Source organism: Rhincodon typus, chromosome 2 (genome assembly GCF_021869965.1).
Source record: "Rhincodon typus isolate 14 chromosome 2, sRhiTyp1.1, whole genome shotgun sequence".
NCBI classification, from domain to species: domain Eukaryota; kingdom Metazoa; phylum Chordata; class Chondrichthyes; order Orectolobiformes; family Rhincodontidae; genus Rhincodon; species Rhincodon typus.
This window is the reverse complement of record NC_063333.1, coordinates 14606110-14630296: the sequence shown is the minus strand read 5'-3', so window position 1 is coordinate 14630296 and position 24187 is coordinate 14606110. Positions and strand designations below refer to the sequence as shown.

Genomic DNA, 24187 nt, shown 5'->3' with positions numbered 1-24187 from the left:
CCAGAGCTGATGTGGAATTACAATGATGGTGATGCTGGCTATGTTGGCCTCCTCCAAGACCCTGGTGTTAGTGCACTTGTCCTCCCAGGCGATGCACAGGATTTTTCATAGGGATCTCTGGTGGTGTCGTCCCAGTGCTTTAAGGTCCCTACTGTAGGTAGTCCACGTTTCAGCTCCATGTAGCAGTGTGGGAAGAACAATGGCTTTGTAGACCACAGATTTAGTCTGGGCCTGTAGGTCATGGTCTTCTGAGGAAGGGTCACTGGACCCGAGACATTAACTCTGATTTCTCTCGACAGATGCTGCTAGATCTCCTGAGCTTTTCCAGCAACTTCTGCTTTTGTTTCTGATTTCCAGCGTCCACTGTCATTTCATTTTTTATCATGAATTCTGGGTTTATCAGCTGCCTTCCCTTTCCAGAAGAAGGTGTAACCACCTTTCACCTCCTTCAGTTGCTCTTTGTCTGCAAGGTGAACTTCAGAAAGAACAGCTGGGTCAATCTGGCATCTCTTCAGTTCTCTGACTATGATCGCAGTTCTTCTCTCAGGCCGGTCACTGTTAGTTGGTCCATCAGAGTTCTTACAGTCCAGGCTCCAAAGTTTATTAATCTTAATTTCTGACCACATGTGGGTGATCCCTCTGGACGTGGTAATCCAGTCAGGAGTTTTGAGGCAGGCTATTTTTAGGGCACCTTTTCCAGCCCCCTCCCCTATGGTGGTGAGCAAAGCAGGTCTTAAAAGGGCTGCTCAGTCCTGGGCATAGCTGCCTTATATGGGAACAAGGCAACTGAATCTAACACCCATAGTCTAATGTGTCAGTTTATGATGAGGGGCTTCCAGATATCACAGATTGGCCCCCTCTGCCAGTAGCTGATCACCATAGGACTTTTATCCAGGACACAAGTAGGACTGGTAGCTCTTGGGAGGATGGTTTTATGTGACACCTTTTAATGTAGGGAGCCTGGTGCACAGACAATCACCGCATGGACCTTGATACATAGCTGTTGAAGCCCAGTGGCACGGAGACCAAGACGGCTGGCAGCTCTTCTCATTAGCCTCCATTCACCCTCAAAACTATCATGATGTTCTAATTTTAAGTTCTGCTATCATTCTCCGCCTACTCCTCCATTGAGGTCTTCATGGATCATGCTTTGTCTGGAACCTCCTCCTTGACCTTACCATCATGGGTGACCCTGATGCTTCAGATGGTTTAGCTCTCGGTCCGTGGATACACACACAAGCCTATCCACCACAACAAGGTGGTGATCCTCAGGGAGGTTTGCCCTTACACCTACCATGTGAACTAATCATAACTCAGCTGGAAGTCTGGTGAGTGATGCCAAGTGCATCAATTCCCACAACCGGCTCTGGTTACCATGAATGACTCTCCTTCTCAACCTCTCCCCTCAGCTGAGGTGTGGGGACCCTCAGGTTAAACAACCATCAGTCATCTCTCTTCAATCAGGACAGCCCTATGGTCTGGGAGGACTATGGTGACTTTACTTTTTACCTCTCATGGACAGACCCCAGATCCATGTTAAAAAAGAGTTCTTGAGTGTCTATTGACAAATTTGCTATTTCAAATAGAACGCTCTAATTAATATAACAAAATAATTCACTGCATTTGGTTGCATTTAATCATTAAAAATGGAACTCACAGTCCTATTCCAAAGAGTTTTTAACCACTTGGAGCTGCTAAGCTAACTGTGAACTGACAGGGAGCCCACTGTGATAATAAAAGGTTGTGAAATTAAACATGCAGCACTAATACTGTAATTATGTTCCTCAGTCTTACATCAAAAGTCAGAGCAAAATAGCAAGTATTGATTTTTAATACATACTTTTTTCAAATATTTGACACACAGGAGTTGTAACAGCCTTGACAGCTCCCACAGACAGCACCAGAAAGCACGTGAGTGCCCCTAAAGGGCACATGACTTCTCAAAATGTGTCCCAGGGCCATAACTAAAGCTGTACGTTACCTCTGAAAAAGGATACCCTATTACTGCTGGCCAAGCAGCATCAGAGGAGCAGGAAAGCTGACGTTTCGGGTCGAGACCCTTCTTCAGAAAAGAACGGTCTAGGCCCGAAACGTCAGCCTTCCTGCTCCTCTGATGCTGCTTGGCCTGCTGTGCTCATCCAGCTCTACACTGTGTTATCTCAGATTCTCCAGCATCGGCAATTCCTACTATCCCTATTACTGCTCCAGACTTTCTCCTTTAACTCACATATTTGCCATTTAGAATCACAAGTGTGCAAGTTGGAATCTGTCCCCTTTCTTCCCTCATATCACAAAAATGGTAGATACTTGTTCACTGGTAGGATTTGAGTCTCCAACACTATTTCTGAAACAACAAAGGTATTTGTCTCCACAAATATTCAGGCATCCAGATGTTGGATGCAAACAACATCTCCATCGAAACAGAAATTATTTCTGGAAAAGCTCAGCAAGTCTGGCGGCATTTAAGAAGAGAAATCAGAGTTAACATTTCGGGCCCAGTGATCCTTCCTCAGAACAGTTCTGAGGAAGGGTCACCAGACCTAAAACATTAACTCTGATTTCCCTTCACAGATGCTGCCAGACCTGCTGAGCTTTTCCAGCAACTTCTGTTTTCGTTCCTGATTTGCAGCATCCACAATTCTTTCGGTTTTTAGAAACTATTTCTTCCTCTTAAATTGTTTTCAAATTAGGTTGTATTTTTTGTCTTTATTGACTGATTTGAAACTCAGTTAAGTTAGTTAATATAACGAAAGTGCACAGACCTTGAAATTACATTAAAGGATGTTAACCCGCATAAGATTAATGCATCAAATTAAAATTTCTCTCTTCCCTTTTTGATGATTAGGCATGTTAACAGACTTAAAGTAAGCACTGACTTTTAGCTCATAGCGTGATCAAAGGGCCAAGTTTTATGAAATCTAAAATCATCTGAACTGGGGAATGATGACATTTTCTGAAGAAGGGTCTAGGCCCAAAACATCAGCTTTCCTGCTCCTCTGATGCTGCTTGGCCTGCTGTGTTCATCCAGCTCTACACCTTGTTATATCAATGATGACAATGTGACTGGATTAGTAATCCAGAGGCCCAGATTAATGTTCTGGTGACATGCATACAAATCCCACCATGGCAGCTGGTGGAATTGAAATTCAATCAATATGGAATATGAAACTGGGAAGACAATGGTTTAGTGGTATTATCGCTAGACTATTAATCCAGAAACTCAACTAATGTTCTGGGGACCCGGTTTCGAATCCCACTATGGTCTATGGTGGAATTTGAATTCAATAAAAAAATCTGGAATTAAAAATGCAGGATGACCATGAAATAATTTCGATTGTTGGAAAAACCCATCTGGTTCACTAATGTCCTTTAGGGAAGGAAATCTGCCATCCTTAACTGGTCTGGCCTACATGTTTTTCCAGACCCATAGCATTGTGGTTGACTCTCAGTTGCCCTCTGAGATGGCCCAGCAAGGGTACCAACTGTTATGAAGTCTCAAAGAAATGAAACTGAACGGATCACTTGGCAACAACCCCCTAGACACCAGAAAACACAACGGAGGAAACAGCCCTGTCATTCCTGCAAAGTCCTCCTGAGTAATATCTGGGGGTTAGTGTCAAAATTGGGAGAGCTGTCTCACAGACTAATGAAGCAACAGCCTGACATAATCATACTCACGGAATCTTATCTTACAGACAATATCCCAGACACCACTGTCACTATCCCTGGACATATCCTGTCCCACTGGCAGGACAGACACAACAGAGGTGGTGGCACAGTGGAATGTTGGCGAAATGTTTTACATAAATCACACATTTTTATAAAACAGATCCCTCTGCTATTTGCAGCACAAACAGAAAGTGCTCACCAAAGCTTGCAACCGAGTCCATCATGCTGGCCTGGCACCTGACAACAGCTCTGTCCTCATCGCTAAACATTAAATAAGAGGCTTTTACTGAGCCCATTACAACGTTAGGCATCTTACCCATAGCAGAGGTTATCTTCCTCACCCTTGGGAAAATAGTGGCAGGTGGAAATTTTGGGCATGCCTAAACACTCATTTTTCCCATGTCCCACCTCTGTTCCCATCTCTAAAGGGCCAGAAACTCCACATCTTGACTGACATTAAAATTCCTGTGCTCCCCATTAGTTGGATGTCTGCTCACCTACCCTGGCTCACCCTGGCTTCACCCCTCTGCTGGCCCTTCAGCCCTCTGAGCTATCTTTGCCCTTCCTCAATGCTGGCCCCTCCCACATCCCTGAATTTTCATGTCACTATTAATGTCAGTCATTCCTATAGCTGTTTAGATCATTAGCTCTGGAAATTCTTTCTAAATACCCGTGCCTTTTTAACTGTCTTTCCCCGTAAGCCATAAAACCTACCTCTTTAATCAGGTTTTCTAACATTTCTTTCTGAGACCTACTGTTAAATGCTAATAGCTAACATTTTAGTGACGTGCTTTGGAATATTCTGCTGTTTTAAAGGAGCTCTGTAGATCTAAGTTGTTGTTGTCACCAGTGAATATCGATTGCCTCACTTTCACTTTAGTTCTAACATTTATCTTGTTATTGCTTAATGAATACATGTATTCAAAAAAATAACATATTAGATAGGCATCTACAGACTTGAAACGATTGCCAATGGAAGCTAATTTTCAAGAGTTCTGTGCAAGAATACAATTCAGATGTTCAAAACTTGCCTTCTAAGGACATGGCAAACTTGTGGGAAAGTTGTTTAGTTCACCCATTTCAGAAAGAGATTTCAGTCGTACTGATGTTTTACTATCATTTAAATTACTTGTCTACTCCCTCCAATGGGAACAAGACATCAGTAATACCAGAAGAAGAGCTCCTTACAAGCATTCCATCAGTTTATCAACTTCATGTGCACAGTTTGAAACAGGAACCCACATGCAAGAAATGGGAAGAACTAGTTCCTATAATAGGATTTCTCATCACTTAGTTGAGGAGGGTTTTGGTTAATGAAGAAAAATTGACATTTAGTTTATTGGTATACCCTTAAAAGAGAGATATGGTATACCAGTCTACCTTCAAAAGACACAGTATACCAGTACACCTTTAAAAGACACAGTACATCTGTATGCCTTTAAGAGAAACGCTCACTGAAAAAGCTCCACAGAGGCCAGTATCGTGCTACCAAGTCACCCTTTATTTACACATGGAGAGTCCCAGACATTGATCCAGTTCTTCAGAGCTAGCTCTCATAGTGAGCAGAACCTCTGACACTTATCCCTCCCCACTCTTATCTGCTTTCCGGAGGGACCACTCTCTCCATGACTCCCTTGTCTGCTCCACACTCCCCACCAGCCTCACCACCCCTGGCGCTATTCCCTGCAACCGCAGGAAGTGTTACACCTGCCCCTACACCTCCCCCCTCACCCCCATCCCAGACCCTAAGAAGACCTTCCACATTGAACAAATGTTCACCTGCACATCTGTTAATGTGGTATACTGTATCCGCTGTTCCCGATGTGGCCTCCTCTACATTGGAGAAACCAAACAGAGGCTTGGGGACTGCTTCGTGGAACACCTAAGCTCAGTTTGCAACAAACAACTGCACTTCCCAGTCGTGAACCATTTCAACTCTCCCTCCCACTCCTTGAACGACATGTCCATCCTGGGCATCCTCCAGTGCCACAACGATGCCACCCGAAGGTTGCAGGAACAGCATCTCATATTTCGCTTGGGAACCCTGCAGCCCAATGGTATCAATGTGGACTTCACAAGCTTCAAAATCTCCCCTCCCCCTACCGCATCCCAAAACCAGCCCAGCTTGTCCCCGCCTCCCTAACCTGCCCTTCCTCCCAGCTATCCCCTCCTCCCACCTCAAGCCGCGCCCCCATCTCCTACCGACTACCCTCATCCCTCCTCTTTGACATGTCCGACCTCCCTGGACCAGCCTATCCCCTTCCTAACTCCCCACCTACACTCACCTTTACTGGCTCCAACCCTGCCTCCTTGACCTGTCTGTCTCCTCTCCACCTATCGTCTCCTTTATCCATCTTCTATCCGCCTCCCCCTTTCTCCCTATTTATTTCAGAATCCCCTTCCCCTCCTCCATTTCTGAAGAAGGGTCTAGACCCGAAAAGTCAGCTTTCCTGCTCCTCTGATGCTGCCTGGCCTGCTGTGTTCATCCAGATCTGCGCATTGTTATCTCTAACCATTTCACCAGATGTTTATTTTGATTGTTTTCGATTTGGAAGTTGTTACGTTATTTACCTGTTCCAAATAAGATGTCGGGAAACTTTCCAGGGTGTGCACTCTCCTGGAAACCAGCTTATGAGTTATTTTACTCAATTTAGGTCCAGTGGGACTCTTCCAGTGTCTCGAGTCTGCATACCAGCAGCAACTACATTGGCTTGCTGGCCCAGATCCTGAAGAAAACTTTAACCATTTGGCCAAGGCTTGGCTTTGTTTTGGGGTTTTGCTGTGGGCTGACTTATAGTCCCTCTGTTCAGGACATGCCCTGAGTGAGGCTATGCAATTGCCTTCACTCAAGTGGTGTTCCCCAAGCTCAGTCAGACTGGACATGGTGTCCACTTCCATCAGAATACCCTGCAACTCATTTGTTCCACTTGCTGCATTTTCTAATGTCAAAGCCAGTTGTACTGCCTGTTTGAAGTCCGATTAGGTTCCAGCTAGTAGGTGCTTTTGCATAGTTACGTCATTAATCCCACATACGAAATGACCTCTCAGCATCTCATTAAGGGTTAACTCAAAATCGTATGTCTTTGCCAGTCTTCTTCACCTCGTCAAAAATCCCAATACGGATTCCCCTGGTTCTCTAACAGCTGAATAAAACCAAAAGCATCTCAGGCTTAGAGGAGGTTTGGGGTCATAATATTCCTTAACCAACTCCATCAACTCTTGGAAGGTCTTAGTGTCCTGTGCCACTGCGAAACTGAAGCCCTTTTAACTCAGAAAGCTGCAGGTCCACAGCAGTCAGAAGGATTACTCATTGTTTTTCATCTGCCCCAATGTCAGAAAAATAACACTTTCTTTCCTCATACTGGGCCCAGTCTTCAACAGCAGAATCAAACAAGTCAAGCTTCCCAAATAATGGCATGATGCCAGAAATGCTTACCCCCAACTCAAAGGCGACTGTTGCGAGTGAATTTATTCAGGATCTTACTTTTCTCTTGTCACCACTGTAATAACTCCCATCACCAAGTCATCCTTTATTTACACAGGGAGAGTCCTTGACATTGACCCAGCTACCTCAGAGCCAGCTCTCAGAGTGAACAGAACCTCTGACACGCCTGTTTATATCTGTCAGCCAGGGCTCCCTGATTGAACCAGATTAACACACCCAATCAGGGAACTCATATTCTATGAGGTCCACTTGGCTGACGTCGTCACAATCACTACACAATCACATTGTACTCATCAGACTCCATCTTAATTCTGGCCACTTGAAGCAAAGAAATGTTGATGGAATATGTTGCCCTTCAGAACTGAACAGTTTAATGGTAGCTCAGCCCAGGTAGCTGTGAATTTAAAATGTGTAGATAGCATTGGCTTGCAATAAACATCTGTTGGATCTTTCAATACCATGTTGCCCATTAAGTTACACATGATGACATAAGCCTTGTTGCATCAGGTAAAGACACTGTGCTGGAAGGAAAATCAAGGGTGGTCTTGTTAAAATTGACTAAAATGAAAGAGTCCATTTAACCCCAGGAGATTGTAACCTCATCCAAAATTATCTCACATCAAATAGGCAGGGTTTCAAATCTCTTATTATGTGGATGGAAAGACAAATGACAAATCAACCATTTTCTTTGCCTCAATATAAACCTGATCACAAAATATCCTCACACATGCATTCTTGGCTTCACAACAAAGAAAATGGTACACCTTACTGCTGATTAAAGATACCAGTGGTACTTATGGGGTCTTGCCACATGAGGAAAGATTCTTCATTTCCTTCTATAAAAGTCACCAAACTTCAAAGTAACTTTACTGTAATGTTTGTGAAGAGACTCAAAGTGTTTCTAAGAGACAAAATACCACATAAATACTTTATTTGTACTTTTCTCTCCTTCGAAACTAGATAACGGGAGGCCAGATAATGGGAGACACTTAAACCTCATCTGCCTACTCAGATGGGCTGCATCATTAAGCCCATCATCTCTCTGATTGTATTTTAAATTGGCATCAGTACAAATTCCCTGAAATTCAACATATTTGAGAATTATGTATTTAATGTAGGACAACGTACAGTCAGATACTGGGAGTTGTACAACAGCCAAGGATAAATCTTCCTGTTAAACAACTTCATATAATAACAGGACAAAGAGGAACAGATGTGTCTCACAAACTTCAACTACAACAGCAACATCACCTTACATTTTAATAAACTCTCCCAAGACATTTCACAGGAGCATCGTCAAGCAAAGTTTGACGCAAAGCTGCAGAAGGAGATATTAAATATTTAGCCAAAGAGGTAAGTTTTAAGAAATGTTTAAATGGAGGGAAGGGAGTCAAAGAAGTAGGTTTTAAGGAGCATTGTAATGGCAGTAAGATAAGTAACCAGGTGGAGAGAAAGGGAATTCTAGAGCTAAGGGCTCAACCAGCTGCCACCAGAAACAAATGATCGTAGGAACAGGAGAAAGCCGTTCAATGTTATTGTGGCTGATCATCTCCTACAAAGCTTCTTTTCTTCCCCACACTAGCCCCATTTTCTTTTACATCATTGGTCTTTAGAAATTTGTCAATCTCTATCTCAATCTCTAACTCAAAAACAGGATTCCCACTTCCCTCTGGGGTAGAGAATGCCAAAGATTCACAATGCTTTGAGTGAAAAAATAACTCCTCAACTCAGTCCAAAGTGGCTTCCCCTTATGTTATAATTGTGCTTCCTGGTTCTAGACTCCCTAGCCAGAAATTATACCCGACCTGCATCTACTCTGTCTATCCTTTTTAAGCATTTTATAGATTTCAATGAGATGACCTCTCATCCTATTTCCTCAATCTCTCTTCATTGGACAGTCCCACCATCCCAGGAACAAGTCTGATGAACCTTCATTGTACTCCCTCGATGACCATTGAGGTAAGGGGCTAAAACTACACAGAATTCTCCAAGTGACCCTAACTAAGGTTCTAAACAAATGAAGCAAGATTTTGCAAGCCCTGTAATCATGTCCTCTTGTGATAAAAGCTAATGTTCCATTAGCTTTCCTAGTTCCAATTAATGAATGCTCAGGAGGTCAAAATAGGAATAGTTCTCCCCCAGTATTGCATATCAGGCAATCAATCTAGCAACCAAAATACATTGGAGATGCCGAGAGTGGTGATAATTACATAGATTTTCATGCTATGAATTTACACTTGGAAACTGGTTCTGTTTTTTGAAGATGTTGCTTCAGAACAGCATGGATAAGAAATAGGAGGGGACTAAATATACATTCTTGGCAGACACCAAACGTAATTATGCAGGCGACATAACCATCTCCCTTGACATTTACCAGCATTATCATTCTTGAAATCCCCCAGAATCAACATTCTGGAGGCTTACCACTAACCAGAAAATGAACAGGACATACCACACAGTTACTATAGTGACAACAGCAGGTCAAGGGCCAGGAATTCTGAGGTGAGCAAATCACTTCCTGAAGCCTGTCCACCACCTACAAGGCACGAGTCAGGAGTGTGATGGAATATTCCCCACTTGCCTGGATGGGTGCAGCTCCAACAACACTCAAGAAACTTGACACCATCCAGGACAAAGTAGCCCACTTGGATGAAATCCCATCCACCATCTTAAACACTCACACTGTCCACAGCTGAAGTACAGTGGCAACAATATATAACATCTACAAGATGCACCACAGCAACTTACCAAAGCTTCTTCAATAGCACCATTCACAATTTTTACTCAGAAGATGAAGGATACAACAGATACATAGGAAAACCACTGCCTCCATGCCACTTGCCACCTTGACTTGGAAATATATCACCGCTGTTACCAGGTGAAAATCCTGGACCTCCCTTACTAACAGCACTACTAAGCCACCTTCTTAAGGCCAATTGGGGTTTCGCAACAAATGCTGAGCTGGGCAATGATGCTCACGTCTCCTTAAAAAACCAATAAGAAATGGAGGAGAATCAATTACAGCTATTTCTCTGGTTACAACTAGAGAACATTATCATATTTTTCTTCTATATGTATATCTGAAAGTAAAGCAAAGTTGTCACAGTTTCAGAGGGCCATTAGGCTACTCGCTTCTTTTGAGACAGAAAGGCAACTGGCGGTGTGTTTAACCTGAGGGTCACCACACCTCAGGCAAGGGGTGAGACTGAGAAGGTGGGACTTTCAGAGTAATCTCAAGGGATGTGGGAATTGAACCTGCGCTGTTGGTATCACTCTGCATCCCAAAACAGCCATCCACCCAACTGAACCAACCAATGCCTGCCCCGTATTGGGGCATTGGTATATGAAAGACTGACATTAACTTTCCAATATTTGCAACATCCACAATCTTTTATATATCAAAGTAGATTCAGTTTTTTGATTAGTAGTGATTGTTACTTAGACTTTGAGCAGTGTGCCTTAATGATATATTGAAAATCATGAAATAGATGCTCATTTTAGCTATCTCCTGAGGTTAGTCTAATCATAGTTGAGTATTCTACTCAACCATTTCAGAGGTCAATGGAGAGCCACTCACATTGGTATGAAGATGGGGTCACTTGTAAACCAGGCAACTTGCCTTCCTGGCAGGACGTTGTTGACTCCTTTGGGTTTTTATGACAATCCAAATCTTTGCAGTCACTGTTAACTTTCTAGTTTCCTCAGTAGGCAAGTGTTTCAAGTATGCATAGCGCTAAAAAATGATCATATAAAAATACTGAGAAGTTACAGCTACATAATGGCTAAAAAATGTTGTGCTGTGGTAGGACTGTCAGAGAAAGACAAGTCTTCCAGCATTCACTCTCTTTTATAAATCTCAGTAGTTTCATTCTGATAATTACTAATTAACGCAATTTTAAGGACCATGCCTAAATCATATATCAAAAATTATTGAATGATCACCTACTTTTTTTGGATATCTTTTGAAATTAGACTGATTAGAATCACAGTTTTGCCTGTACACTCAGAACAGTTTTCGATTGTCACTGAAGCCATGATATTCCTTTTGACTGATCTCTTAGGTAAGCATTTGCAAGACGAAAGATTTCTAAATTGCATGTAATTGTGCTGCTTCACAATCACAGCATCCACAATCTTTGAAACTGTTGAAATGTGACTGTAATTGCAACACTGGCACTGGGCTTTAGGCTCATCACTGTGTGAAATGGCCAGTAAATCAATCCTTTGTTTCTAACCATTACCTTAATTCTTCTGGGACTGAGCTTGGCAATGACAGCAATTCTTTAAAAAGAAAGTCTCTAGTTCAGCAGGTCACTAAAGAACGAATTTTTTGATTCAGGTGACAGAGCAGAGAACTGCTACAGCTGGAGGAACATTGGAGCAAGAACAATAGTAGCTTTTAGTTTGAGTGCCTTTAATGTATAATTAGAGAATCTTAGCAGGACAGAGGCCTGATTGTGTCTGACCATTGTGTCTGTGGTAGTTCTTTAAAAGAGTGATTTAAGTATATAACATAGAAAAATATCAATAGACGTATCTTGAAGGCAAACAGCAAGGAGAGAATGCAAGACCCAATCAAAAGCTTTTTAAGACAAAGTTTGGAGGAGTGCACTTGTCTCTCTCTCTCGTCCCGCTATTTCACTGGTCATAATATAAATGTAAATGTTTTATCTAATTGCTGACTTATACTTTATCAATATTAGGTTCAAAATAAAAAGATCTACTAACCAAGTTTAATAAAGAAACAACAAAACTATTGATTTACCATAAAAATAATACAATAAAAACAATACTTATTTGACAAAGACATAACGGTTTGAAATATGAATGTATCAATATTAACCTTTCACTGTAAACAAACATTCATACACAAACACAGAGACCACTTGAAAATAAAGAAACTTTCTTTGCAGAGATTAATTTTGAAAAAAAACATTTTGGCCAAATATTTATTAATTCTCAGAGAATATAATGTCAGCACATGAAAAATTCCAGATGGCTTTCCATCTGGTGACCTAGTGTACATGTTTGGGTGTCACTAGACAAATGCACTTGTCACTTGGAGCTTCTTAAGAAGCAATATGTTCAAGCAGGATGTCTTCACAAAGCCTCTCAGGGAGAATAGATGTTTCAATTTCTCGGCTTCCCCCACAGGATCATGAAAATAGTTTCTCAAGTAGGTGGTGAAAGCTGAGCTTGTCTGTTCACAGGCTAAACCCTAACTCAAATCCTAAGTATCAAATAGCCACACTCTTGACAGCAATAAATCAGGCATGTGACTTCAAGTGAATCATAGAGTCATTGAGACATAGAGTCATACAACAAGGAAACAGACCATTCAGTCCATCAAGTGCATGCCAAACATAATCCCAAACTAAACTAGTCCCACCTGCCTGCTCCTGGCCCATATCTCTCCAAACCTTTCTTATCCATGTACTTATCCAAATGTCTTTTAATCATTGTAATTGTACCCACATCTACAACTTCCTCAAGAAGTTCATTCCACACATGAACCACCCTCTGTAAAATATTTGCTTTTTCTGTCTTTTTTAAATCTCTCTCCTCTCACCTTAAAATGTGTCTCCTAGTCTTGAAATCCCCCATCCTGGGGATAGGACAACTTAGTTCCACAGTCTATCAACTTTGTCTATGTTCTGTTCTGTCTTTGTTCTGAGGAAGGGTCACCGGACCTGAAACGTTAACTCTGTTTTTTCCTTCACAGATGCTGCCAGGCCTGCTGAGCTTTACCAGCAACTTTGTTTTTGAATTTTGTCTATTTACTTAGTTTAAGACACGTAATTTCCTCTAATTACTTTGAAAGGAAAAGTCACACAGTGTCCTTTCTTTTTTGAAAAAATGGTTCGCGGTAGCTCGACGTAACTTCATGCTGTAGGGTTGGATTTAGCCCTCTATTCCCTCTTTTGACCTGATGAGACTCATGTTTCTTTGTTTAAATGTTTACTTATGCATTTATGGAAGGCATACATATCATAGATGTCATACAATTCAAATCTTTGCTGCAATAATAACGTTTTTATACTATTTTTAGAAATAAAAAGTGAAGAAGATGGTTGTAGTTTACAGGAAGATATAGATGGGTTGGTCAGATGGGCAGACCAGTGGCAGATGGTATTTAACCCTGATAAGTGTGAAGTGATGCACTTTGGAAGAAAAAACAAGATGAGGGAGTATTTAATAAACGGTAGGACACCGGGAAGCTTAGGGGAACAGAGGAATCTTCAGGTAATTATTCACAGATCCCGGAAGTCAGCAGAGCACGGGGATAGGATAGTTAAGAAGTCATATGGTTTCATTAGTCATGGCATAAATTATAAAAGCAAGGAGGTAACATTAAGGCTAGTCACTTCACTAAAGAAGGATGTGACAGCACTAGAGAGAGTAGAGAGGAAACTCACCAGAATGTTGCCGAGGATGGAGAAATTGACCTATAAGGAGAGACTAGAACAGCTTGGATTGTTTTCTCAAGAGCAGAGAAGACTGAGGGGGAACATGTTTGGGGTGTATAAGATTTTAAGGGGAATGGACAGGGTGAATAGAGAGCAGCTTTTCTCCTTGGTTGAGGGGTCAATCACAAAAGGGCAGAGTTTTAGGGTAAGGGGCAAGAGATTCAGAGGGGATATGGGAAAAGACTTTTTTCACTCAGCGGATGGTGGGAATCTGGAATATACTGCCTGGAAAGGTAGTGGAGACTGGAAACCTCACAACCTTTAAAAAATATTTGGATGAGCACTCCAAATATCATAACATTCAAGAATATGGGACAAGTGCAGGAAATTGGGATTAGCGTGCCTTTAATTATGTTGCTGCAGACTTGATGGGCTGAAGGGCATTTTCTGCGCTCTGTGAATCTATGAAACTCCATCTGTGTTCACATAGTAAACATTCCAGATTAGTACACATGATTATATTATCTAATCTTATTCAAATCGCACACATGATTATATTAGCCAATCATGTCATAACATGTTCACATCTTCCAGCTGGAAGTATATCTAACTGTGAGTACTTACTCACAATTATCAGAAAACCGATACTTCTTTTCTCATCTTTCAAGATGAAGGATTTTTCACAAACTCTAGGCAATTAAAGATGGAAAATAAGTCCAAACCGAGCCAATAATGTCCATGTCCCGTGAACAAGTCAAAAGAAAAAATCTTTTCTGCGTGACTCATCAAAAACGATTCATAATGGAAACAAGCTTGGGCCAAGAGATGGGTAGTGAAGGAGGTTGTATTAAAGGCAGTGGAGAGGAGTAAGGATTTAGGAAAAGAGTTATGGGCAGGGAAAGGGAACCTGGAGAGCTGTGAATGGAAGGATGGAAAGTGGGGAAATGCCTAAGGGATAGTTCAGAACTGAGTGACATTGCATTATTACAGGAGGCTATTAGGAAAGATATTGAAGTGAGACTCTGTAGTTGGTATGAAAGCTTAATTTACAGCTTTTTAAGGCAGGGTAATTTAGTAATAAGTATAATTACTGCCTTCAGGAGACAATGGGGAAGAGAAGTACATTGGAAAACTTAAATTGTTAGAAAAAACAACTGCTTTTCGCCTTCCTGTGTTTTGATAGGTTTGAATATTATGGAGTATGGTCTCCTACAAAATTTATTTAATATGTTTTGTTTCCTGTTTAACTCTTACTTAGACTACCCATGGGCAGTGCTTTCACATTACATGTTCCAGACATGGACAGGTGAAATTCACATTGCAGTCCTCTTGACACAGTGGGGTCCCAATCTGAATGGGTCAAAGAGATATTCTCTATTCTCTTTATCAAGCATCCATTTCAAGGATATTGCTGAGATATCAATGATTCATACCTTGGTACAAAGAGCTGGCTATCCCAATTTTCCTTGCATTACTATCCATTTCCTGACCAAACACTTAACACTGGAACAAATAGAAAGGAATCACATTGGCCTTTCACAACGCCAAATGATCCCAAAACTCTTTACAGACAATGAAGCAGTCATTGGTGTTATGATAAAACCGTAGCAGTCAACTTGCGCACAGGAAGATCCCACAGACAGCAATGTGACAAAGTGATTTTTTTTTCAGGAAATAAATATTGTTCAGAGCAAATGCATTCACTGGTAAGGGCAGATGAAATCTCATTTTAACACTGCATCTGAAAGTGGTGCTGACAACAGTTCAGTATTCCAGAGACAGCAGGAACTGCAGATGCTGGAGAATCTGAGATAACAAGGTGTAGAGCTGGATGAACACAGCAGGCCAAGCAGCATCAGAGGAGCAGGAAGGCTGACGTTTCAGGCCTAGAAGGATCTAGGCCCGAAACATCAGCAGTTCAGCATTCCCTCAGTATTGCACCAGAGTGTCATTGTCGAATCTCTCTCTGATGTGCAAGCTGAACATGCATCCTTTTGATTCAGAGGCAAGAGTGCTTCCAGCCAAACTATATTGGAAATTGTTAAGAAGTCACTTCTCCAAACTTCCTTCTCCATTAAGGGGATATGTGAGTAAACTTCCAATGTCATTACACTTAAAACGTTTAACATCTTTAGCTTATACGCTGTCAATGCTTAACATGTAAAGCTAGTGGAAATGCACTATTGTTATTTATTTATAAACTTTGGGTCAGATATTTTCCAGATACCAGTTAAATAATACAAAGACAAGTTACAGCTGAAGCAGGAAGTCTAAGACATGAACAGAAAATCAGGCAGCTTCTGTGAAGAGAGAAACAAAGTTAATGTTTTAGTTTACTAACCTATAATAGTACTGCAGCTCATCATGTTCACTGAGTGTTTCTGCAAATTAAATTTTATTCATGTTTAGCACATCTAATGGTCAGATCTACACTTATAATAGAACACAATCTTGCAGGAATAGTATTGTTTTGTCATTAACAAGTCCAAAATCCTGAAGATAAATACCAGAGAAACACAACAAAATCAGTGTAAGAGAGACAACAAGGTGCAGAGCTGGGTGAACACAGCAGGCCAAGCAGCATCATAGGAGCAGAAAGGCTGACGTTTCGGGCCTAGACCCTTCATCAGAAAATGTTAAAATCAGTGTAATCTTGGAACATGTGCCTGATGCGGAAAGCAGTAGATCTTAGGGCTTGGCTGGATAGATGCTGAGAGGTGGATGCCAGGGTAGTGGTCAATGCCAACAAACCTGCTCCGCCCTTCCTAATGTCTGCCCAGCCCACTAAGGCTGTTCTGCCTATTGCCCCTCCTTATACCTTGACATTTCCCCCATCACCATCCATGTCCCCACCTCAACACATACACAGGATCCAAAACAGAAATTGCTAGAAAAGCTCAGCAGATTTGGCAACATCTGTGGAGAGAAATCAGTGTTAACGTTTTGAGTCCAGTGACCCTTCCAGAGAACCCTCAGAACAGTTCTGAGGAAGGGTGACTGGATCCGAAATGTTAACTCTGATTTCTCTCCACAGATGCTGCTAGACCTGCTGAGCTATTCCAGCAATTCCTGTTTTTGTTTCTGATTTCCAGCATCTGTAGTTCTTTAGGTTTTTATAAACAGGATCACTCAGACTGACAGTGCATCTATATCTATATCAATACGGCACTGAGTATTGACAGGCTGATGCAAGAATACTTTGCAAGGGCAACATCCAAGACTGGACCATGCTGCATCTCAGAGCTGCTTGCTTGTTTTCAATTACTTGCACACTTAGTGCCTACCTGCGTGCTTGCAACATCCATGCTGTCCTACACATGTTAGTGCATTGGTGCTTCAGCCAGAGCCTAAAAGCTGTCAGTACTGCCTTATGCAGGGTGCAGACTGGCAACCCACACCAATCCACATACTTAACCCACTCCAGTGAAAACTGGAGGCACTAGGTTGGAAATCCTGCAATAAGGGCCTGGCTACCATTGCCTTATCTCATATTGTTTAATTTCTCATGGGATACTGTTAAATGCAAATGTTTCTTGACAGTTCAAATGTGCTGCAAGAATTTCAATTTGATATTTTGATTTGTCACTTACTGAAAATAAACAATATATGGATTTGATTCCAATTTTGATGATAGATCCATTAGAATTCAACTAATAGCTTTTAATGGAAAAGATTTTGGACACTCTGCTGTTCATGGCTAAACGAACTCAAAATGCTAAATTCAACTGCAGTCCAAACATGTCCCATTTTAATTAAAGCTAGAGTTTAAATTCTTGTCCTTAAACAACATCCTGCATTTCCATAGTGCCTTCGATATAGTGAAACACAAAAACAATTTGAGCCCTGAACTACACAAGAAAATACACAGACAGCTGACCATGTGCGTGGTCAAAGTTGGTTTTGAGCCTCATAGCACAAGCACATACTGACACTTACAGATTTTGATATTGCATGACTTCATAAAAATTGTGATTTCATTTTACTACCTCTGAACCTACATTGATTTTAATTATTTTGTGCACGTTTAGTGCTGTGAGATAGTAATGTACAGCACGTAGAAATTACGCTGGTTAAAAGGTCAAAATCAATGGCTGGGAGAAAGCATTTTTCATCATAATTACTACAGCTGTACAAATGGGCAGCCAGCTGTTAAAAGAAGTGTAATGCAATTTTCCTAGCTGACATTTATGTATTGTTTTGCCACCGATTGCTTTTATGTTAAATGTCTCTCGTACTCAGAGCACAAAAAGTGTTGACCTTGCAAGGCTTTCAACAAATGAACCTAAGTACACATTAGACATTTTCAATTGACTGGCACTGGAGTGGTATAATAGAAAATGGGCTTTCCTCCATAATGAACCAGGACAGGAAATACATTGAAACTTCTACATTAAGCATTAGACAGTGGTGCTGCAGTAGACTGAATGCCAGTGTTGTAATGTACCCATTGCCTGCAGAGACTCAATTATATTATGTACATATGTATAAATAAAGATGTATATTTGTGAGGCTGTGCATCAAGAAAGAGCTTGCAATTATATGGTGCTACTTTCATAGTCTGTTGATACTTACAAATCACATTCCAGCCAAAATGCAGTTTTAGAATTGTGGTTACTATTGTAATGCAAGGAAGCACTGCAGGGAATTTACACAGAACAAAGCTCCACCAACACCAACAACCAGATAATCTGTTTTAGTGATTTTAGGTAATGTAGTAGTGTAGGTTTAGACTTTAGGAGACCTCCTCTGCACTTTTTCACAGGGAGTCTTGGGATCATTTGCATCCCGATTGCTTTAAGGCTGTACAGCAGGGCCTCTGACAGCACAGCACCTCTTTAACCCTCCATAAGTACCTGTGTGGACCATGTGTTTCATCATGCATAGTGAAGTTTGAACTGATGACTTTTGGAATCTGAGGTCACCACTATTACTGATCCCAGGCTAACAGTTTCATTTAAAATGATAAATCTAGCAAGACTTTACTTCCAGAGGATAAGAATCCTGCAGTGAGTAACTCATCTCCTGACTTCCCAAAGACTGTCCACCATCTACAAGGCAGAAGTCAAGAATGTGATGGAATATTCTCCACTTGTCTGGATGGGAGCAGTTCCAACAACACTCAAGAAGCTTGATAGCAACCAGGACAAAGCAACCTGTTTGATTGGCATGACATCGACAAGCATCCATTCCCTCCACCACTAGCACTCAGTAGCAGCACTGTGTACTATCTACAAGATGCACTGCAAAAATTCACTGACGCTGTTTAGACAGTACTTTCCAAACACATGACCACATCCATCTGGAAGAACATGGCAGCTTTCAGGCTGTCGAGTGCTTTCTGATACTCCTCCATACAACTGAAACTTCCTGCACTTCTTCAACAAGTCAGTCAGCGGACCAACCACACTGATAAAATTTGGTACGAATTTCCAATAAAGACCACTCAATCCCAGGAATCGAATTCCCTCTTTATCATTGGTATGGGAAACTCACCAATAACCTTTGTTTTCACATCCCATCAGGCCATCTGTCCATGTCCAATGGTATGGCTGAGGAATGTGACTTGGGCTTTTGTGAACTCACTCATAGCCAGGTTTATCACCAAGCCTGCCTTCTGAAATTGATCAAACAATTCCAATAGATGCTCCAAATCTTCCTTCCATGTGTGACTAAAAATCACCAGATCTTCTATTTACACCACACAATTAGATAATCCTGAAATGTCTTTGTTTGTCTCTGTAATGTAGCTGGTGCACTTCTCATATTAAATGGTATAACTTTAAACTGGTAAAGACCATGCAGTGTCACAAAAGCCGAAATTTCCTTCACTCTCTCGGATAAAGAAACTTGCCAGTATCCTTTGAGTAATTCCAACTTATAAATATAATTTGCCTGTCCCACCTTCTCTATACAGGCTTCCAGCCATGGAATAGGATATGAATAAGATTTTGTAACTGTATTGACTTTGTGGTAATCTGGTCCACCGAGCTGGTCGTTGTTCCATAGACGTTTCATTAAGTGCAGCCTCTGACAAAGCGCTGTTGTGTTTCCCGCCTGTTATTTAAACTCTGGAGCCTGTTGAGCTGGATTACCTCACTTCCGGTTTTCCTTCGCAGTGGAGTGTATATGGGGTCGAGTTCTATGTGTTTGTTGATGGCTTTCTTCGTGGAGTGCCAGGCTTCTAAGAATTCCCGTGCCTGTCTCTGCTTTGCTTGTCCCAGGATCTTGGTGTTGTCCTGGTCGAATTGGTGGTTCTCCTTATCCATAACCAATACTCACTCATCTCTATCCACATGGAAGCCTGTTACTATTCATGCATTTATGGAAGACTTTGGGATTTCCAGTTAAGTTAGCAGCCAGTCTTTATTTTTTATTTTCCCTCTTTGCTTTCTTTATTTGTTGTTTCACCTCCCTTCTCCATCTTTTATGTTCAGCCTAGTTCTTTATTTCAAAGGGAAAGGAGTATAAAAATACAGAGGTTTTACTAATTGGTAAAACTATGCAAAGAGATAGTTAGACCACTGCTGGAATACTGTTTTGGTCCCTTTATCTCAGAAAAGGTGTACTAGCATTTCACTTGTCCAGAGAAAGTTCACTACACTGTTGCCAGGTATGGAGGGACTGTCTCATGAGGAGAGGTGGAGTATGTTGGGCATGTACTCATTGGCGTTTAGAAGAGTGAGAGGTGACCTTATTAAAACACAGAAGATTCTTAGGGAACTCTGCAGAGAAAGAAAGTCTGTTTCCTCCTTGTGGGAGACCACAGGATATAATCTCAGGACAAGGGGTCACACATTTAAGACAGAGATGAGAAGGAATTTCTTCTCTCAGAGTGTAGTAGATTTGTGCAATTCTTTACTGCAGAAGGCTACTGAGGCTGGGTCGATGTCATTCAAGGCTGAAACAGATTATTAATCAGTCAGGAAACCAAGGATATAGGGAAAAGGCAGAAAAGCCGAATTGAGGATTATCAGATCAGTCATGATCTCAGTGAATGGTGGAGCAAATACGATAGGCTGTATGGCTTACTTCTGCTCTTATTATGTCTTATGATCTTATTACCTAACACCTATCATAAACATGTTTTGTCTTCTTTAAATTAATTTCTATCTCTTGTGTCATTCAGGAGGCAGTGTATTTGTTTGTCACACCTTTACCTTTTCAGGAATATCTGTTGACCACCCCAAAACCACCTCCTCTTTGAAGGTAGCCCATTGATCAGGTACTGCTTTTCCCAGCAACCTCTGGGTTTCAGTCTATCTGGGCCAGATCTATTCTTGCCCCATTGAAGTCAGCTCTTCCCCAGTTAATTACTCCTACATTGGTTTTGCCTTTTGGCCTTTTCTAGTATCAGCGTAAGCCTTAAGGTGCAATAATCACTGTCAAAGTACATATGGATAATTGTGTGCAGCTTCAGTCTCCCTACATGAGAAAAAATTAACTTGCCACAGAGTGGGTGCAGCGGAAGCTCACTAGGCTGATAACAAGGAGGAAGGGCTGTCCTGTGAGAGACATTGATCTGACTGGGCCTGTATTCAATGGAGTTTATAACAATAAGGGTGGAGTGATCTGATTCTAAAATGTCTGGATGCAAGAAGGATGCTTTCCTTGGTTGGGGAATCTAGAACTAGGGCTCGCAGTCTCAGAATACAGGGATTAGGACTAAGAATGAGGAAAAATGTCTTGGTTCAAAACGACAAGTGAACCAATGGAATTCTCTATCACAGAAGACTGTTGAGGCCAAGTCACTGAATATATCTGAGAACGATAAATATACATTTTTAGATTTTAAAAGCATCAAGGGCTATGAAAAAAAAGAGCAAAAATGGCATTGAATGGTGCAGAGGATTTGAACTGCCAAATGCCCACTCCTAGTTTCTATTTTTCTATGTCTCCTATGTCCCCACTTACACTTGATCAATTTGGCCTACCCATTTCCAAGAACCAGGTCCAACAATGCATCCTTCCCTATTAAATTGAAGCATACTACTGTCAATTTGTTTTCTGAAGATGATCTAAAATGTCTGCCCATCTTTGCCGTTTAGACTACCACTGTTGCAGTCCATGTTTGGGTAGTTAAAGTCCCCCATTATAGCTACTCTGCAATGTTTACACCTCTCTGTAGTTGTTTTGCAGATTTGCTCTTCATATTCTTCCCTTTAGTTGGCAGTTTATAGATTTCACCAAGCAATGGTAATTACTCCTTAGGTGTAGCCAAACCCATTCTGTCCTTGAACCCTCTGAAACTTCCTCTTTCTCCAGTACTCCAGTGATCTCCTTCATCAAAACATCACCCCTCCTCTTTTTTGCTTCCCTTCTCATGTTGTCTGAAGATCTTGCAAATACAAATATTTAACTTGTAGTCCTGCCCTTCTTCAAGCCAGGTCTTCATAATTCCACAAGGCAATCTGCGCCTGTAATTCCCCAATCTTATTAATTATAATGTATACAAATATACAGGGGTATGTTGCTATGGACTAGGCAAGACCCCCTCAAAATAAAGAACAAAGAACAAAGAAAATTACAGCACAGGAACAGGCCCTTCAGCCCTCCAAGCCTGCACTGATCCAGATCCTTTATCTAAACCTGTCACCAATTTTCCAAGGATCTGTATCCCTCTGCTCCCTGGCCATTCATGTATCTGTCTAGCTACATCTTAAATAACACTATCGTGCCTGCCTCTACCACCTCCGCTGGCAACACGTTCCAGGCACCCACCACCCTCTGTGTAAAGAACTTTCCACGCATATCTCCCTTAAACTTTTCCCCTCTCACCTTGAAATTGTGACCCCTAGTAATACTTTAAAAAGGGAGCCTAGGCCCTAACTTTTTCTTATTTTTAAAGGCAAATGTGAAGTGCATGTTCCAGATGCAATGAGACTGGTCAAACTCCTCGATGTTAAGAAAAACACAATTTATTTAAGCACTATAGTTAAAATACAACCAAAGAAAGAGGAGTTTAGAATACCTCAACTTTATTGGAAAAGTTTATAGAATAATAGATGCGGTATCCATTACTACTTAATTGTTCCAATATAGTAACTTCCCATAACCACACCCCTCGAGAAAAGGAATATTTAGACACAGATTCTCACATGCAGTTCTCCAATTCAGGAGGGAAAAAAACATCAAGAGACAATTCAGAGAGAGTAGCAGCCAGGCGACATTCACCAAAGCTTCTGTTGAGATCCCAATAGCTTCTGCTTAAAGTTAAACCTAAAAACCTAGAAATCCTGATCTGTAAGAGCTGGCCACACCCATTCAGGCTGTTAATTAAAAAACCGAAGGCTTCCCAAGCTATTTACTGTAGTGGTCTGGTAGACTGCTCAGCACTTCTGTCCTACAACCTCTCTTCAAATAAAACTAGGACAAAATAACTTCTTAAAGTCACAGCATGGTCACAATGTATATACTCACATATATGCAGTGTCACATTGACTTCAACTTTATTACTTTTTCTCTTTTTCTGATCCCCTGTAAAGACCACATCTTTTCATCTTCTTTATTTTTGGTGTGTGGACTTAAAAAAAAGATATTACATTATATCCAAAGAGACTGTTTAAAGTTTAAAAATTATATTTATGGAGCACATTGTGAGTTGTATACAATGCTGCGTTTTCCTAGAACTTTGAGAGCAAAAGCAGAAACGCAGACTCAGTGGTCTTTGAACTGAGGGACAATTGCTAAGCAATAATGTTTTAATTGAGTCCTGACCAGGTGAACGTGGTTTATTTGGGGCTAGTGCAATAGAGAGTTGCACAGCCTGCAATGAGGAAGCATTAAAAAATGTCCCTATCTCTTGTGTGGAGGTACCAGAAAGTCTCCCATAACAGCCAACTGCCTTCCTCTGTAAATTCCCTTGTTGAAATGAGAAAGGAGGAAAAGCAGCACTTTCAGAAGCTCTGAACGAGGACAATTTGTAATGAGTGAAAGACTGAACATTGGAGCGCAAACACACTTGTGTCATCATCAAGGGATTAAAAAGGATCAGAAACAACTAAAATAAACAACTCATCAATCCCTGTGTCCAGACATGATGTGGAGGTGCCAGTGTTGGACTGAGGTGGGCAAGGTCAGAAATCACACGACACCAGGTTACAGTCCAACAGGTTTATTTGAAAACACAAGCTTTCGAAACCTCACTCACTAACAGCTGAAGAAGGAGCGAGGCTTCGAAAGCTTGTGTTTCCAAATAAACCTGTTGGACTATAACCTGGTATTGTGTGATTTCTGATCTTGTGGCCCAGACAGGTATTATCAAAGCTTTTTTTCTCTCTTTTTCCAACTCTTAATATTCATGTCTTGTTTGTTATTATGTGTTGTCCATATGCTAGGGGAGAAATTAAGAAGGGGTAGGATTCAATTTAGAGATTTATAAATTAGTCATTCATATTTCCAGTTTGTCATTAGTTACAAACAATTTGTTTCATCAATTATTTTCTTGTTAAGTATAGAAACCCACCGAGTGTTTTCTTTTAGCCTTCCTGCTCCTCTGATGCTGCTTGGCCTGTTGTGTTCATCCAGCTCTACACCTTGTTATCTGAGTGTTTTCTTTTCACTTGAGTTCATCAGTCGGGTAAATTGGATGGTTTGACTCAATCTTTTCTCATTTGTGACAACTCCAGGAAGAGCTTGATCCTCAGCATAATATTCCCGTAAGTCATGA

The 24187-nt window shown here is 41.2% G+C and overlaps 1 protein-coding gene across 1 annotated transcript in view; it reads right to left on the bottom strand.

Moving 5' to 3' along the window:
* Positions 1–371: 371 nt before the first annotated feature.
* Positions 372–24187, bottom strand: part of LOC109933155 (actin-related protein 3B) — a 199339-nt gene continuing 175523 nt past the window's right edge. Inside the window, exon 12 of the mRNA XM_048618630.1 lies at positions 372–709. Coding sequence (XP_048474587.1) covers positions 372–709 — 338 coding nt within the window. The remainder of the gene's footprint in view (positions 710–24187) is intronic.